General features: G+C 40.3%; 1 protein-coding gene across 3 annotated transcripts in view; it reads right to left on the reverse strand.

Annotated features, from left to right (window-relative positions):
* The window catches only part of Zfyve9 (zinc finger FYVE-type containing 9), a 162,376-nt gene that overhangs the window by 6,703 nt on the left and 140,363 nt on the right, over positions 1 to 15,310 (reverse strand). For 2 of the 3 annotated variants that reach the window (XM_031378132.1, XM_031378130.1), the window contains 4 exons: positions 11,391 to 11,541; positions 7,650 to 7,730; positions 3,858 to 4,020; positions 1,914 to 2,019 (listed from right to left, as the gene is read on the reverse strand). In XM_031378132.1, the coding sequence (XP_031233992.1) occupies positions 1,914 to 2,019; positions 3,858 to 4,020; positions 7,650 to 7,730; positions 11,391 to 11,541 (501 nt within the window). The remainder of the gene's footprint in view (positions 1 to 1,913; positions 2,020 to 3,857; positions 4,021 to 7,649; positions 7,731 to 11,390; positions 11,542 to 15,310) is intronic. The other variant, XM_031378131.1, reaches the window with a different exon arrangement.

Below are 15,310 nucleotides of genomic sequence, written 5' to 3' on the forward strand. Positions count from 1 at the left end.
CCTTTGACCAGTATGAAGTGTCCTTCCTTATCTTTCTAAAGTAACTTTTGGTTGAGAGTTGAATTTATTTGATATTAGAATGGCTACTCCGGCTTGTTTCTTGGAACCATTTGCTTGGAGAATTGTTTTCCGACCTTTTACTCTGAGGTAGTATCTGCCTTTGACACTGAGGTGTGTTTCCTGTATGCAAGCAGGGTCCTGTTTACATATCCAGTCTATGTCTTTTTATTGGGGATTTGAGTCCACTGAAATTAAGAGATATTAAGGAAAAGTGATTGCTACTTCCTGTTATTTTTGTTGTTAGAGGTAGAATTATGTTGTGTGGCTATCTTCTTTTGGGTTTGTTGAAAGAAGATTACTTTCTTGCTTTTTCTAGGGTATAGTTTCCCTCCATGTTTTGGACTTTCCCATCTATTATCCTTTGTAGGGCTGGATTTGTGGAAAGACACTGTGTAAATTTGGTTTTGTCATGGAATAATCTTGGTTTCTCCATCTATGGTAATTGAGAGTTTTGCTGGGTATAGTAGCCTGGGCTGGCATCTGTGTTCTCTTAGGGTCTATATGACGTCTGCCCAGGATCTTCTAGCTTTCATAGTCTCTGTTGAGAAGTCTGGTGTAATTCTGATAGGTCTGCCTTTATATGTTACTTGACCTTTTTCCCTTACTGCTTTTAATATTCTTTCATTGTTTTGTGCATTTGGTGTTTTGACTATTATGTGTCAGGAGGAATGTCTTTCCTGGTCCAGTCTATTTGGAGTTCTGTAGGCTTCTTGTATGTTTGTGGGCATCTCTTTCTTTAGGTTAGGGAAGTTTTCTTCTATAATTTTGTTGAAGATATTTACTGGCCCTTTAAGTTGGGAATCTTCGTTCTCTTCTATACCTATTATCCTTAGGTTTGGTCTTCTCATTGTTTCCTGGATTTCCTGGATATTTTGGATTAGGAGCTTTTTGCCTTTTGCATTTTCTTTGGTTGTTGTGTCAGTGTTTTCTATGGTGTCTTCTGCTCCTGAGATTCTCTCTTCTATCTCTTGTATTCTGTTGGTGATGCTTGCATCTATGACTCCTGATCGCTTTCCCAGGTTTTCTATTTCCAGGGTTGTCTCCCTTTGTGATTTCTTTATTATTTCTATTTCCATTTTTAGATCCTGGAGTTTTGTTCATTTCCTTCACCTGTCTGATTGTGTTTTCCTGTAATTCTTTAAGGGATTTTTGTGTTTCCTCTTTAACCTGTTTTTCTTTAAGGGAGTTATTTATGTCCTTCTTTAAGAGCTTAAGAGCTGGCAAGAGCTGGCTTTGAATTGGAAACTTGCCATTGCTTGTTTGCCTCTAATTTTTGACTAATCTTACCGTGAACTGGCCATCATTTAAAGACCAAGTTACTCAAGAGAGGTTTAAGAGTGAGTATGACATGGGGTCCGTAGCTCTCTGAAGACAGAGACACACCCCTTCTTGCATTGAAAAGCAAATACACGAAAATGAGTACCTAAGACACCACAGAACACAGCAGGCTGCCATTTTGGACTTTCTTTCCCAGTCAGCTAAGACAGATCAGAGAAAGTTAAATATAATATATAAATGAAAAGATTTTTTTCACCAAAGATAATTTTTTCTTTAAATATTTTTTAATTTTTTAAATTTTTTTCTTTAAACATTTTTATATGTATTTATTTTAATGTGTATTTGTCATACAAGTGCCACTTAAGAGTGTTAGAAATTAAGAGATTAATTTGTAGGAGTTGCTTCTTTCACCGTGTGGGGCCCAAGGACTCAATTCAGACCTCCAGGCTTGTTGGAAACGTCTTTACCTACTGGCCCACGTTGCTGGCTCATTTTCCTTCTGAGTCAGCCCAGCACGGGCTTTTGACTTAACAAAAGTTATACTGAGAGCAGGAAACCAATTTTCATCTCCTTACCTCTGTCCATCTGATGACTTTTCCATTCGCTTTATACTCTGACCCATGGAATATTTTCACGTTTGTTATCGACTCCATGGACTTCCCATCTATTGGACTCACCACACTGACAGAGAAAAGGGAAGGAGATAGTGTGTCACATTCTTGGGGTGCCTTGCTGAAGATATCTACAGCATATCTTGGCAAGACACAGAATGCTCATGGCAAGGGCTACGCATGCACTGCAACCACTCAACAGAGCTAAGGGCAGCCACCTTACAGGAACCCGTTTTCTTTACTTTCCTTTTCTTTTTTTGTTTTGTTTTTTTGTTTGTTTGTTTTTTGTTTTTTTATTTTTATTTTTATTTTGAGACAGGATTTCTCTGTATAAGCCTGGCATCCTGAAACTCACTCTGTAGACGAGGGTGGCCTCATACTCAGAAATCCGCCTGCCTCTGCCTCCTAAGTGAAAGACACTAGATACCATTGGTTGTTTGAACAGAATCCTGCTGGCAGCCATTTTAGGAGAGACAGAAGCCGATCAGAATGAGAGAAGGAAACCAGAACCAGGGGAAGCATTAGAGGCTATCGCAGTTATCCAGACTGAGGTGATCTAAACTGGGTAAACTGCTTTTGAAACTCTACTGGTGGCAGTAGGGGTGGCGAGAGCTGCTGTAGTTAGGGATGTATTCTAAAGCACAACAAACAGGATTTCCTGTTAGGTTAATTGTGGGCTATGAAAGAAAGTATCAAAAGTGAATCCAAGGGCTAGAGAGATGGCTCAGCGGGTAAGAGCACCAACTGCTCTTCCAGAGGTCCTGAGTTCAATTCCCAGCAACCACATGGTGGCTCACAACCATCTGTAATGGGATCTGATGCCCTCTTCTGGTGTGTGTACTCATATACATAAAATAAATAAATAAATCTTTAAAAACAAAACAAAACAAAACAAAAAAATGAAAAAACAAAAATGAATCCAAGGTCTTGGTGTGAAACATTAGCATAGAGTTGCCATGAGCCAGGGAAGAATTTGGATTTAAAGCCCAAGAAGATGGTTTTAAGTGAGAGCCTTGCTTTTATGGTGCTGACTTATTCAAAGGGAATGTATTAGCAAAGACGCTTGATATCCAAAAGGCCACAGTCGTACTCAAGCAACTTTAGAAGCCCTGCTTTTGTTTCACTGCCTTAGCTTTCCCTCAAACATATGCACAGTGAATTCTTCACAGATCAAGTTGGAGGGGTGGCCAAAGAAGTGGATCAGTGACTAAAAGCATACACTTGCTGAAAAACTGGGTTTGGTTCCCAGTATTCATAATATGTGGTTACCAACCACCTGTAATTCCGGATTCAGGGGATCTGAGGTCTGTGTGTCCCTGGGCACCCACAGTCATGTGTAGTCATACGCACAGACACATAACTTTTTTTTTTTTCCGAGACAGGGTTTCTCTGTGTAGCCTTGGCTGTCCTGGAACTCACTCTGTAGACCAGGCTGGCCTCGAACTCAGAAATCTGCCTGCCTCTGCCTCCCAAGTGCTGGGATTAAAGGCGTGCGCCACCACTGCCCGGCCGACACATGACTTTTAAAAATGTTAAAAATAAGTATTTTTTATAAAAGAAATTAAACTAGGGCTAGAGAGATGGCTCAATGGTTAAGAGCAATGACTGTTCTTCCAAAGATCCTGAATTCAAATCCCAGCAACCATATGGTGGCTCACAACCATCTGTTATGGAATCTGATGCCCTCTTCTGGTGTGTCTGAAGACAGTAACAGTGTACTCCCAAACATAAAATAAATAAATAAATCTTTAAAAATAAGTAAGCTAAAATCCCAGAAATTACAAATCTGTGTTCCACATTCCTTTTTCATAGGCAGGCATTTAGTCAAACTCTGAAGCAGCAAGCAGCAGCGTGCACAGCAGGCAAAGCCTGGAGCCGACTCCTAGCAGCTCTGAGGGTTACACTTACCCTTTGTTAACTGTCTTGTCATCGTCCACCCACTGGATGTGGATCTGTTCCTGGGGGTCCTCTGCATCCGCCTTCCCACAAGTGATGGTAAAGTCCTTCATCTCCCGCAGTGCCTGCCTCAAGGAATCCATGTTCTCTGCAGTGATCTGGACCATAACGCCATCTAAGAGCATCAGCATGAAGGTAACTCAGATGCAAAGAGTGTGGAGTCAGCGAGGGAGGGGTCTGAGACACAGTGTCTAGTGTCTAGCAGATTCTCTAATATTAAATATAAGCATTGAAAGCCAACAGACACTGTTTTGAGCTGAAACTCTTTCTGAAGGAGCTATGAGAGCAATCATGGAGGTTCACTCCACGTTAGCACTGCTGGCTTCTTTTTAGACCCCATTCTGGGTTTCTTCTGAGGCAGTTGAGAGGGAAAACGTACACATGACCACATAGCTACTATTCAGCCTCAGAGAGCAAGCTATTCCCGTTTGCCTCCTGGAGTTACCACTCCCTGATGGTATGTACTGGCTTCTAAATCTCTCTTAACTTCTGCCTGGTATATGACTGTCCTACAAAAGTTTGTTTTAAAATTACTAAATAACAACAACAATAAAACAAAACTAAGTTTGACTAGGTTTGGTGGTATAGACCTTTAATATCAGTATTTGGGTTATAAAGGCAGGATCTACTTTGAAGCTAGCCTGGTCTTTATACATAAAGAATTCTGAGCTAGCCATGGCTACATGATGAGCCACTTTTGCAAAAACAAAACAGAGCAAAAACGACAAACAAAAAACCAAGCAAACAAAAATTACTGTGATTTGGATGAAAATAGCCCCCACTGGCTCATATATGTGCATGCTTAGTCCCCTACTGATAAACTGACTTTTTGAAAATATATTTTTTAAGAATTTATTTATTTTTGGTTTTTCGAGACAGAGTTTCTCTGTATGTATGTGAGTACACTGTTACTGCCTTCAGACACACCAGAAGAGTAAATTGGATCCCATTACAGATGGAACTGAATTCAGAACCTCTGGAAGAGCAGTCAGTGCTCTTAACTGCTGAGCCACCTCTCCATCCCTTAAAACTTATTTCTAGCCGGGCAGCATGCCTTTAATTCCAGCACTTGGGAGGCAGTAGCAGGCGGATTTCTGAGTTTGAGGCCAGCCTAGTCTACAGAGTGAGTTCTAGGACAGCCAGGGCTACACAGAGAAACCCTGTCTCCAAAAACCAAAAACCAAAAAGAAACAAACAAAAAAGTAAGATTAAAATAATAATAATAAGCTGGGCAGTGGTGGCACACGCCTTTAATCCCAGCACTTGGGAGGCAGAGGCAGGCGGATTTCTGAGTTCCAGGCCAGCCTGGTCTACAGAGTGAGTTCCAGGACAGCCAGGGCTACACAGAGAAACCCTGTCTCGAAAAAACCAAAAATAAAATAAAATAAAATAAAATAAAATAAAATAAATAAATAAATAAATAAAATCTGAAAGACTTCCCCTGAGCTGGAGACCTACAATGCCTTACAGCAGCAAAAGCTAGGCTCCTGCTGCGCCTTACCTGGGGTGCTTGAAAGTGACTAGATACTTTACAGCTCTATGGCAGTCTCACAGACTGCCATTCTAGTACGCATGATGCCTTGGGTTTGATTCCAAGAAATTCGTAGTAGGCATGGTGCTGGCAAGTACTTGAAATGCCAGCATTTAGAAGGTAGAGATAGGAAGACCATACAACTGTACAGAGGTCGAAGGTCATCCTTGGCTACACAGTGAATTCAAGGCCGACCTAAAAAGTACAGGAGACCCTGTAGTTTCATCTTGTTCAGCTCCCCACCTTGTTATGTTATAATCAGTAAGTAAGTTTTTAAAAATGTGCTGTAAACTTATTTTTTCAATAGAGCAGGAATGTATAGTATATATTTTACTATAACACACACATTCCCAGTACTAATCTGCTTTCTACTTAGTACAGTATTAAAGTATAAGTGTTAAAATGATTTTGATCTGTTTAAAAATTGTTGTGGTGTGGCTAAGCCAGAAAGTAGAGCTTTGTGAGTTCAAGGGTATGGCAGTTTGCATGTCAAGTTCCAGGTCAGTCAAGGCTACATCGTGAGACACTGTCTCAGAAGACAAACAAACAAACAAACCAAACATTATAGCAATACAATCCAACTGCACTCCTAGGGATGAGAAACCCCAACCCATGGCCACAGATAGCCAATTCTTATACAGACACAATCCTTCCTGTCTCCCACACTCCCCCATGGCCACAGATAGCCAATTCTTATACAGAGTCACAATCCTTCCTGTCTCCCACACTCCCTACAATGCTGCTTCCTCATTCCTTCATCAGAAAGTGCAGTCCTCTCTCCCCCTTGTCAGCACTGGAGTGTTGTGAAGGGACACTGCGTGAGTTCCAGACAGGGCACAAAGGCAATGTAGCTTCTGCTTTGCTGCTGGGACACTTGTATTTAGTGATCACTCCTGGTCTCCAAATCATCCCAAGCCCTAGACATACATGTGAAAAAATTTTCAGGGAATTTATCTCATTTCCAGGAAATAATTTTGTGCCTTTAAGTCACACCAAATGTCATGGAGCGGTGTTAAACTCTCTGTAGTACCCTATCAAGATTCCTTAGCCAGGGGCCTGGAGAGACGGCTCAGAGGTTAAGTGCATTGACTGCTCTTCCAGAGGTCCTGAGTTCAATTCCCAGCAACCACATGAGCTACCAACTACATGGTAGCTCACAACCATCTGTAATGAGATCTGATGCCCTCTTCTGGTGTGTCTGAAGACAGCTACAGTGTACTCATATAAATAAAATAAATCTTAAAAAAAAAAAGATTCCTTAGCTAGAGGAGTCAGCAAGAATGATAAAAGAGGTGCTTTATGACATTAGATTTTGGGGTGGTTTGTAATGCAACAAGAATAACTAGACCAAGATGGGAACTTTGTGAGTTCCAGGACAGCACTGTGTACAGAACAAGTTGTCAGAACAGTCTGGGCTATTATACAGAGAAACCCTGTATCAAAAACCCAAAAGGAATAGCGAGACCAAAGTAGAGTAAAGAACAAGGACAAACAGAACCACTTTCCTAGGTGTCAGCCAGCCTCTGTCAGGGTACGCCATGTCTAACTGTAGCAAGCACACTTCATTCTGGACTTCAGGGATAGTGGCAATGTATCTGTGGATAGGTGGGTGTAACATCATTTATACTGTCGCAGAACTGGAGTATGGTATCCCCCTAGACACTCTGTCAGATGTGTGAATGGCCATCTCTACCATCTCCTGAGGGACTGTGGTGCCTGGACTGATTTCCTGCACTGGACAACTAGGTACTCCATGCCAGGTTTTTGTTTGCTTCCCTGTTTTTCTTGCTATGTTGGTTAGACTGCGCTGGAACTCCTGGGTTCCAGTGAGCTTCCTGCCTCAGCCTCCTGAGCAGCTGGCAGTACATGCTACCATACCCAACTCTTGTGACAGTTTTAATCTGCTGAAGAATGGTATATCTCTGAATAAAAAAAAATACAGGTTAGATATCTATAGCAAGTCAAGCCCCACCCCCACCGTTTCATATAGCCCAGGCTATCCTTGAACTCTCTAGACTGAACTTAAAACTCATGCCTCTATTTCCCCAGTGGTGGATTACAGGTTTGTATTACCACATCTGGTTTGTACACTGAGGCAAACTTAACCCACCTGAACTACACCCACAGCCATCAGGCATTCTCAATGGTGCCCATTTTCAGCTGTAAAATCAGGATCAAACTGAGACATGCGGAATAAACAATTCATCCTTTACCTTCTACAATACTGGACTTGGCAAGGTATCCTGAAGAGGATTTCAGTGCACCACTGAACACAAAGAAACTGGCACCAGTCACTACAATGAACATGAAAATAGGTTAGTGAAGACACACCGCTGAGACAAGCACTGAGAACAATAAAGAGACACAAACTGGGGATTCTAGGTATCATTATACAGAAAACAAAACAGCACTGGGTGCAACTAACCAATTAATTGCAATGCTAACTAACCATAGGCGTGTGGGAGAATTAAGATACAATCAGTCTATCCTCCTGTTCTCTTTCTCAATCAAGAATCAAAGAATTCTACAAAACTTCTTTAAAAATTTTACAAATTTTTTTCAACAATTTTTTTACAAATTTACAAAAGTTTTACAAATTTTATGAAAAAATTTAATGTCTAGGTCCTATGGTTAGCTTGGCTTGCAACATATTTCTGAAATAAATGTTTATTAGAACAGGGCCAGGCCTACTCACTTTCATTTTTTTTTCACTTTCATATTTTCTAAGACAGTCCTGTGCTATAACTCTAAATAGAGCAGCTGGTGGCAAACACTGTCAAGTCTAAAATATTAATTATTTGGTTCACCACAGAAAAGGTTTGTAACTCTTTATCTACCAATTTCCAAATTTTCTATTTTATAATCAAGTATATATTGAAGTTGTTTTGAAAAAGGAAAAAAAAAAGAAGTGTCAACTGAAGAGCAAGATGAGGTCTGTTAGGTACTTTATCTGCCAAGTAGAATTATTTTGTTCCATGGTTTTGATATTTTTATTTGCTTTTTTTGAGACAGGATCTCACTGTGTAGTTCTGGCTGTGCTGGAACTCACTCAGTAGACAAGGCTGGTCTTAACCTCACAGAGATTCACCTGCTTCCACCTCCTGAGTGCTTAGGACTAAGGTGTGCATCCCCACTTCCCCAGTAGAGTTATTTTAAAGGTCTATTTAGAATAAATACTTGGGGCTGGAAGATAGCTTAGCTGGTAGAGAACCTGCTTTATAACCATGGGGACCAACGTTTGGTTCCTCAGTATTCATCTGTAATTCCTGTGAGGGCATGGGGATACGTGGCTGCCAGGAGTCCTGGCCAGCTAGTCTAGCCAAACAGTGGGCTCCAAGTTCAATGAAAGCTCCTATAAGTCTGAGGCTGACTAGTTAACTCAGTAGGTAAAGGCAATTGCCACCAATTTGGTGACTTGATTTTTATCCCTGGGACCAATATGTTGGAAGGAGAAAAACCAATTCTCTCAAATTGTTCTCTGACCCACACACAAGCATAATAATAAATGTTAAAAACAAACAAACAAACAAACAAACAAACAAACAAAACCAGTGAGCAAGCCATTAAAGAAGATAGCTAATGCTGACCTCTGATTTCCACATGGAAGTGTACAAAGGTAAACACATATACATTTCTGTCCATATGTACACATTTACAGAAACTACCACTATCTCTCCAAAATCTAAAGAATATGCAGTCATATTTAGTTTTACAAAAACTTTACTATACTGCTCTTATTTTCCTACTTCTTTTTTGGCTTTTTCATGACAGGTCTTCTCTGTGTAGCCCTGTCTGTCCTGGAACTCACTCTGTAGACCAGCCTGTCCTTAAACTTGGAGATCCACCTGCCCCTGCCTCCCAAGTGCTGGAATTAAAGGCATGCACTACAACCTGGCTATGTTCCTACAATTCAAATTGGACTGAACTAATCCAATTTCCTACTGATTAGTCCTATAAGCTAGTGATGCAGTCTTTATTGGATGCAGACACAAGGTAAGCATCCTACCTCTGGACAACTCACAGAATTACAAACTATGACTCAAATTGAGCCAGATATGGCTTCCTGTAACTTTTACTCATCGGATCTGGCTCTGTACATTATTATTTCTAAGGCCTCATATCTGTTAGTTAACTACTCTTGCATTCTTAGCTACCTTCTTTTTTAATGGTTCTAGATTTTGTAGCTATTAGAGAATAAACTGAGTATTTTTACATTAAAAAAAAGAAGTATCTCAAAAAAACAAAAACAAAAAAAAGAAGAAGAAGAAGTAGCTAATTCTTAATCTTCTTCCACAGGGAAGGCTTCACAAAAAACACAAGGAACAAAAAGAACAATTTTAGCACAAACATGGAGGGAAATTAAGTTTGTGATTGAAAAAAATTTGTGAAGAGTTAGACATCATTCTTCTCTTGAGAAAACCAGATAAGTATCAGCTGTCAAAAGACTGAAGGCAATGTGTTAAATGGTTTAAGTTTACTTAACATAGCTTTCCTAGATTTAAGACTTTATGTAAATATTCTATCTACCTATCATTCTACCTATCATCCATCTATCTATCTATCTATCTATCTATCTATCTATCTATCTATCTATCTATTATTTAGAGACAGTATCTCTCTATACACAGCACCAGACCTGACAATATGACCATTTCAAATCACAGGACCTGAGGGACATTTTGGGTACTGTCATCTGAACAAGGCTTCTTGAATTCAAGTGTTCAGAAAACACTCATCTTTAAGATCTCAGGTCAGCAGCCCCATCTGAGAGTAGTCTTCCTTTGTAAGTCACCACTTACTTAAACATGGGTGAGCCCACATTTAGAGCCAAAAGTCTTCCTTCAAATGCAAATGAGCTGATTCATCTACATCTCTGAACTACAACACAGAGCCCAGTCTCAGCTTCAGGTACCACTGTTGGACTCTTAATATCTGAAGACAGCTCTTAATTTTCTTTTAAAAATGTTTATTTTTATTATTTAAATTGTGTGTGTGTATGAGAGAGAGAAGAAGAGAGAGAGAAAGACAGAGAGAGGGAAAGAAAGAGAGAGAACGCACAAGCCTTCACACTTGAGATGGTGCAGGTATGTGCAGAGCCCAGAGGCACTGGATTCCCCTGGAGCTAGATGACAGGTAGCTCCACCTGCCCTATGTGGGTACAGGGAAAGGGAAATGTCTTCTGAAGGAGCTGTACTGAGCTGGGCCTGGTGACACTTGCCTTTAACAGCAACACTTGGGAGGCGGAGGCAGAGGCAGGCAGATCTCTAGCAAGCTCCAGTACAGCCTGGAGTACACAGAGAAACCCTGTCTTGAAAAACAAATAAAAGAATGAATGAATGACAAGGAAAAGAGCTGCATGGGCGTTTAGCTGCTAAGCCAGCTCTCTAGCCCTGACAGTTTTTGTTTTTTTAAATGATTCCCTCTATACCAAAGATTCCTTTTGCAAATTTTAAGACTCAAAGCTAGATAGCTACTTGAGTAGGGAAAAAAATCTTCAAAATACACTTCAAAAAGTTAATTTGTGGTCATATAGCTTCTAGAAAGTAGGTGGTAGGGATCTGAGACATCCAATACTTCAACAGAATAACCTTCCATTAGAAAGAATCTCTACTGCGCCAGGTGTTGTGGCATACACCTTTAATCTCAGCAACTCATTAGGCAGAGGCCAGCCTAATGCACATAATGAATTCCAGGCCAGCTGGTAGTACTCGGTGGGACCCTACTACAAACTTTAATAATTAAAATACAATAGGGGCTGGAGAGATGGCTCAGTGGTTAAGAGCATCAGCTGTTCTTCCACAGGATCCAACGCACTCTTCCAGACTTTGCTGGAACCAGACATAAATGTATAAACACCCATATATGTATAATAAGAAATCATTAGAATAAGTCAATGAATGAATGAATGAATGAATGAATGAATGAATGGCTCCTCCAGTAGCTGGACTGTTTACCTTTCCTGGGCTGATTATGAATACTGATGGCCTGGGTCTGATAGTTTCCATCATCGTTCTGTACACACACGAGATGGGAATCTGCCTTCTCATTGAAGCAGGCCCCTCCTGCCAGTACATGTTCATTGGATTTGTTCATGGCTTTCATCATCTGCAATCAGAGAACAGGGTTAACCTTTTCTGCAAGGAAAGGCGACTTTTCCCTCTAACATGGTAAACCACCCCTTTCTCAAGGACAAAAAGTCACAGTTAGTCTAGAAATACAAACGTTCTCTATGCAATTTAGACATATAACCAATTCATGTTTTACATTTATTTTGTCTGCTGTTGTTTAAGACATGGTCTACTGTGTAGATGGCCTAGAATTCCTATGTAAACCAGGCTGGCCTTGAATTCATAGGCATCTACTTGCCTCTGTCTTCAGAGTGCTAGGATTAAAGGTATGCATCACCATGTCCAATTGTTTTGTCTTTTCCAAGTTACAAACTAGTTAAGTGTAGTAGTTTCTCCAACTCACTGCATTCTGTGAGGACACACACCCTTAAATTCTACTTCTAAAAGAATGTACCAATTTAACTGCATCTTCCACCTTTTCCAATATCGAAACTGAGACTTTTCTCTAGACATTTATGAAATTCATTTAGTTAATTTTACTAACATATGAGTTTTTTAAATAAATTTTAATGTTCAGCTGTATTCTTCTCAAAACAGTAAAGATGGTAATTATAAATTTAACATGGAAAAGCACATGGGGAGCAAGGGATGTGGTTGCCTGAAGGGAGCACTCACTGAGCGAGTATGAATACCTGAGTTTAGATCCCAGCACAAGGTAGTGGGTGATGGAGCAGGACAGAAGACATCCTGCTCTGGTGTTTGCATGTGCACAAGCATGTGGGTACTTAAAACAAGAGAAAAAGAAAGTTCCTGGGCCATTTTTCTTTCTTTTTTTTTTTTTTAAAAAGACCAAACTTCCCTGGATTTTAAACTCCAGCTAGATTAAGTTAATATTCATTTTCCCTGTTTTTCCTTTACGTTTTTACATCTGTTTAAATTACTGTTCTGTTTTTTTAAATGCCTTATCCTTTCAATAGTTAATCTGAAGCTTGTTACAGTCTTCATTTCTTTCTCTGTGATCAGTAGCAACATCATTCCCTTCCTGCACCCATTCATCTGTTCTGTTTCTAAGCATTCATCTATCCCAAGTGCTTTGTGTAAACTGAATCACACAAAATATGAGCATCTGATCTAGCTATGCTCACTCAGCATAAGGGTTATTGTTGTTATTTGTTTATATTTATTTTATTTTTATGTGTATTGTGCTTTGTCTGAATGTATGTATGTGTACAATGTGTGTGCCTGGTGTCTGTGGGGGTTAGAAGAAAAAACCAGATTCCCTGGAACTGGAGTTGATAGTTGTGAACTGGTATGTGGGTACCTAAAATTGAACGTGGGTCCTTTGCAAGAACATGTGCTTCTAACCACCAAGCTACCTCTTCATATCTTGAGCCATCAGCACAATGTTTTGAAGGCTCAATTCAAATTATAACATATAACAGTGCTTTATTTTTGGGTTTTGTTTGTTTGTTTGAGGCACGGTTTCTCTGTGTAGCCCTGGCTGCCCTAGAACTTGCTCTGTAGACCAGGCTGGCCTTGAACTCACTAATCTGCCTGCCTCTGCCTCTTGAGTGCTGGGATTAAAGGTGTGTGCCTCTACCACCACTCATCTCAGTGCTTCATTTTTCTAAAAAAAAGTTTGTGTGTTTGTGTGTATTTACCTGCCTTTGGAAATTAACTATATGGTCTGTTGTGCTTTGAATGGCCCCCACAGAGTCATATATTTAATTCTTAGGGTGTAGCACTATTTGAAAGAATTAGAAGGATTTGAAGGTGTAGCCTTGTTGGAGGAAGCGTATCACTGGAGATGAACTTTGAGGTTTCAAAAACCCATGCCAACCCCAAAGACTGTTTCTCAGACTGCAGACCAGGGTGCACCTCTCAGGTCCAGCACCTGCCTGCATGCCACCAAGCTCCCCACCATGATGAAAATAAACATCTGAAACTCTAAACAAGTCTTCAATTAAATGCTTTCTTTTATAAGCATTGCCTTGGTCATGGTGTCTCTTCACAGCAACAAAACAGTGACCAAGGCATAGTCCTTTGTCCATTTTATAATAACACTGTTTATTTTTTTGCTGCTGAGTTGTATATGCCTGCTCTCTTTCATTTTAGGCAGGAGCAAGGGTTATGAGATACCGTTTCATGTAGTTCAGATTAACTTCCAACTCATTCCATAGCCATGTAGCTGAGAATTGTTTTGCTCTTTCAACCCTCTTGTCTCTGTCTCCTAGAGCCGAGATTATACTGTGTAACTTTACGGTTTTATTGCTTTTATTTAGTTTGCTGATCCATTCTGATTCTGGCTCTAAGTAAGCAAAATTTGCTTGTTTTTAACATCCTTGCTTGAGATGTCTTTAGCAAAGCACACACTGGCTTTATCAGTTGTATTGAAGTTTTCTGACTGCCAGGCACTAGGAAAGGCTGACTAAATCCCCCCTCCCATGTCCTTTCTATTCTGTGTCAGCAGGATGAGTCAGCATGAGAAGCAGAAGGGTGTAACCTTGAGTAAGTCTGTGAGAAAGATAATATACAAAGAAGAATGGTGAAAATATAAAGAGTTTAAGAAAAGTGCCATGACTATTTTGTGAAACCAAAAGGCTCTTTGTTTTGGGAGTCCAAAGCTTTTGTGTTTCATCATCTACTCAACAAGTGGCAGAATTAAAATCACATTCTCATGATACTCTTAGCTAAGGTGAAACTAGGTTACATAGTAACTATTATCTCCAGTAAAAAGAGAGGTTTCAAAGCAGTGCCTGCTGGCTGGTTGGAGCTGAGAAAGGACAGGGTGCAGTGCCATTCTCTTCTATGTGGAGGCTCAGCTATCTCAGTGTCACTGGGAGTGTGCACAGCACCTCTGTTCACACCAACTGCCCACAGTGTAAAAATCTCTTCAGTCCTAAATTCTAGTCTATACCAGCACAGCACTGAATACCCTTGTAATACATTTTAAAGTTTTTTTCAAACTTTATTCTCCATTTCTAAAACCATTTCAGAATTGTTGTTTAAGACCCATTACACTTCCCTGAAGAAAGGCTGTGAAGATCTGAGGTTTCTATTGAATCTGTAGAGCACTCTGAGCAGTGGTGACCATGTTGGCATTGAGTTTCAGGTACATAGAGGCCATCTGCATATCTAGGGATTCTTCAGTTTCTTTCTGCAATCTTTTATATTTTTCACAGTGTAAATCTCTACTTCCCTGATTAAACTTTTGTTGTTGTTGTTGTTGTTGTTGTTTTCGAGACAGGTTTTCTCCATGTAGCCTTGGCTGTCCTGGAACTCACTCTGTAGACCAGGCTGGCCTTGAACTCAGAAATCCACCTGCCTCTGCCTCCCAAGTGCTGGGATTAGAGGCATGCGCCACCACTGCCTGGCCTGATTAAACTTATTATAGGTATCAATACAACTTTAAGTCATTATCCCATAGCTTTGTAATTTTTGAAAAGTAGATATTTGCTGGCCTCAAAATGGTATGCAGCTGATGATCTTCAGCTTCCACCTTCTGAGTCCTGAGATTACAGATGTGTGCCACCATTCCTGCTTTATGTGCTGCTGGGGATTGAACTCTGACCTTCCGAAAACACTAGGCAAGCATTCTAAGAAGCTGTCAAAGGCTAATTTATTTTCTAATTTAAAAATTCCTTTTAGGCCTGGTGAGATGGCTCAGTGGGTAAGAGCAACGATTGCTCTTCCGAAGGTCATGAGTTCAAATCCCAGCAACTACATGGTGGCTCACAACCACTGTGGGGAGCCGCAGCTGCCACCCTATACATATATATTGAACACCTGGTCTCCGGCCAGAGCAG

The sequence above is a fragment of the Mastomys coucha genome, unplaced genomic scaffold, assembly GCF_008632895.1.
Source record: "Mastomys coucha isolate ucsf_1 unplaced genomic scaffold, UCSF_Mcou_1 pScaffold18, whole genome shotgun sequence".
NCBI classification, from domain to species: domain Eukaryota; kingdom Metazoa; phylum Chordata; class Mammalia; order Rodentia; family Muridae; genus Mastomys; species Mastomys coucha.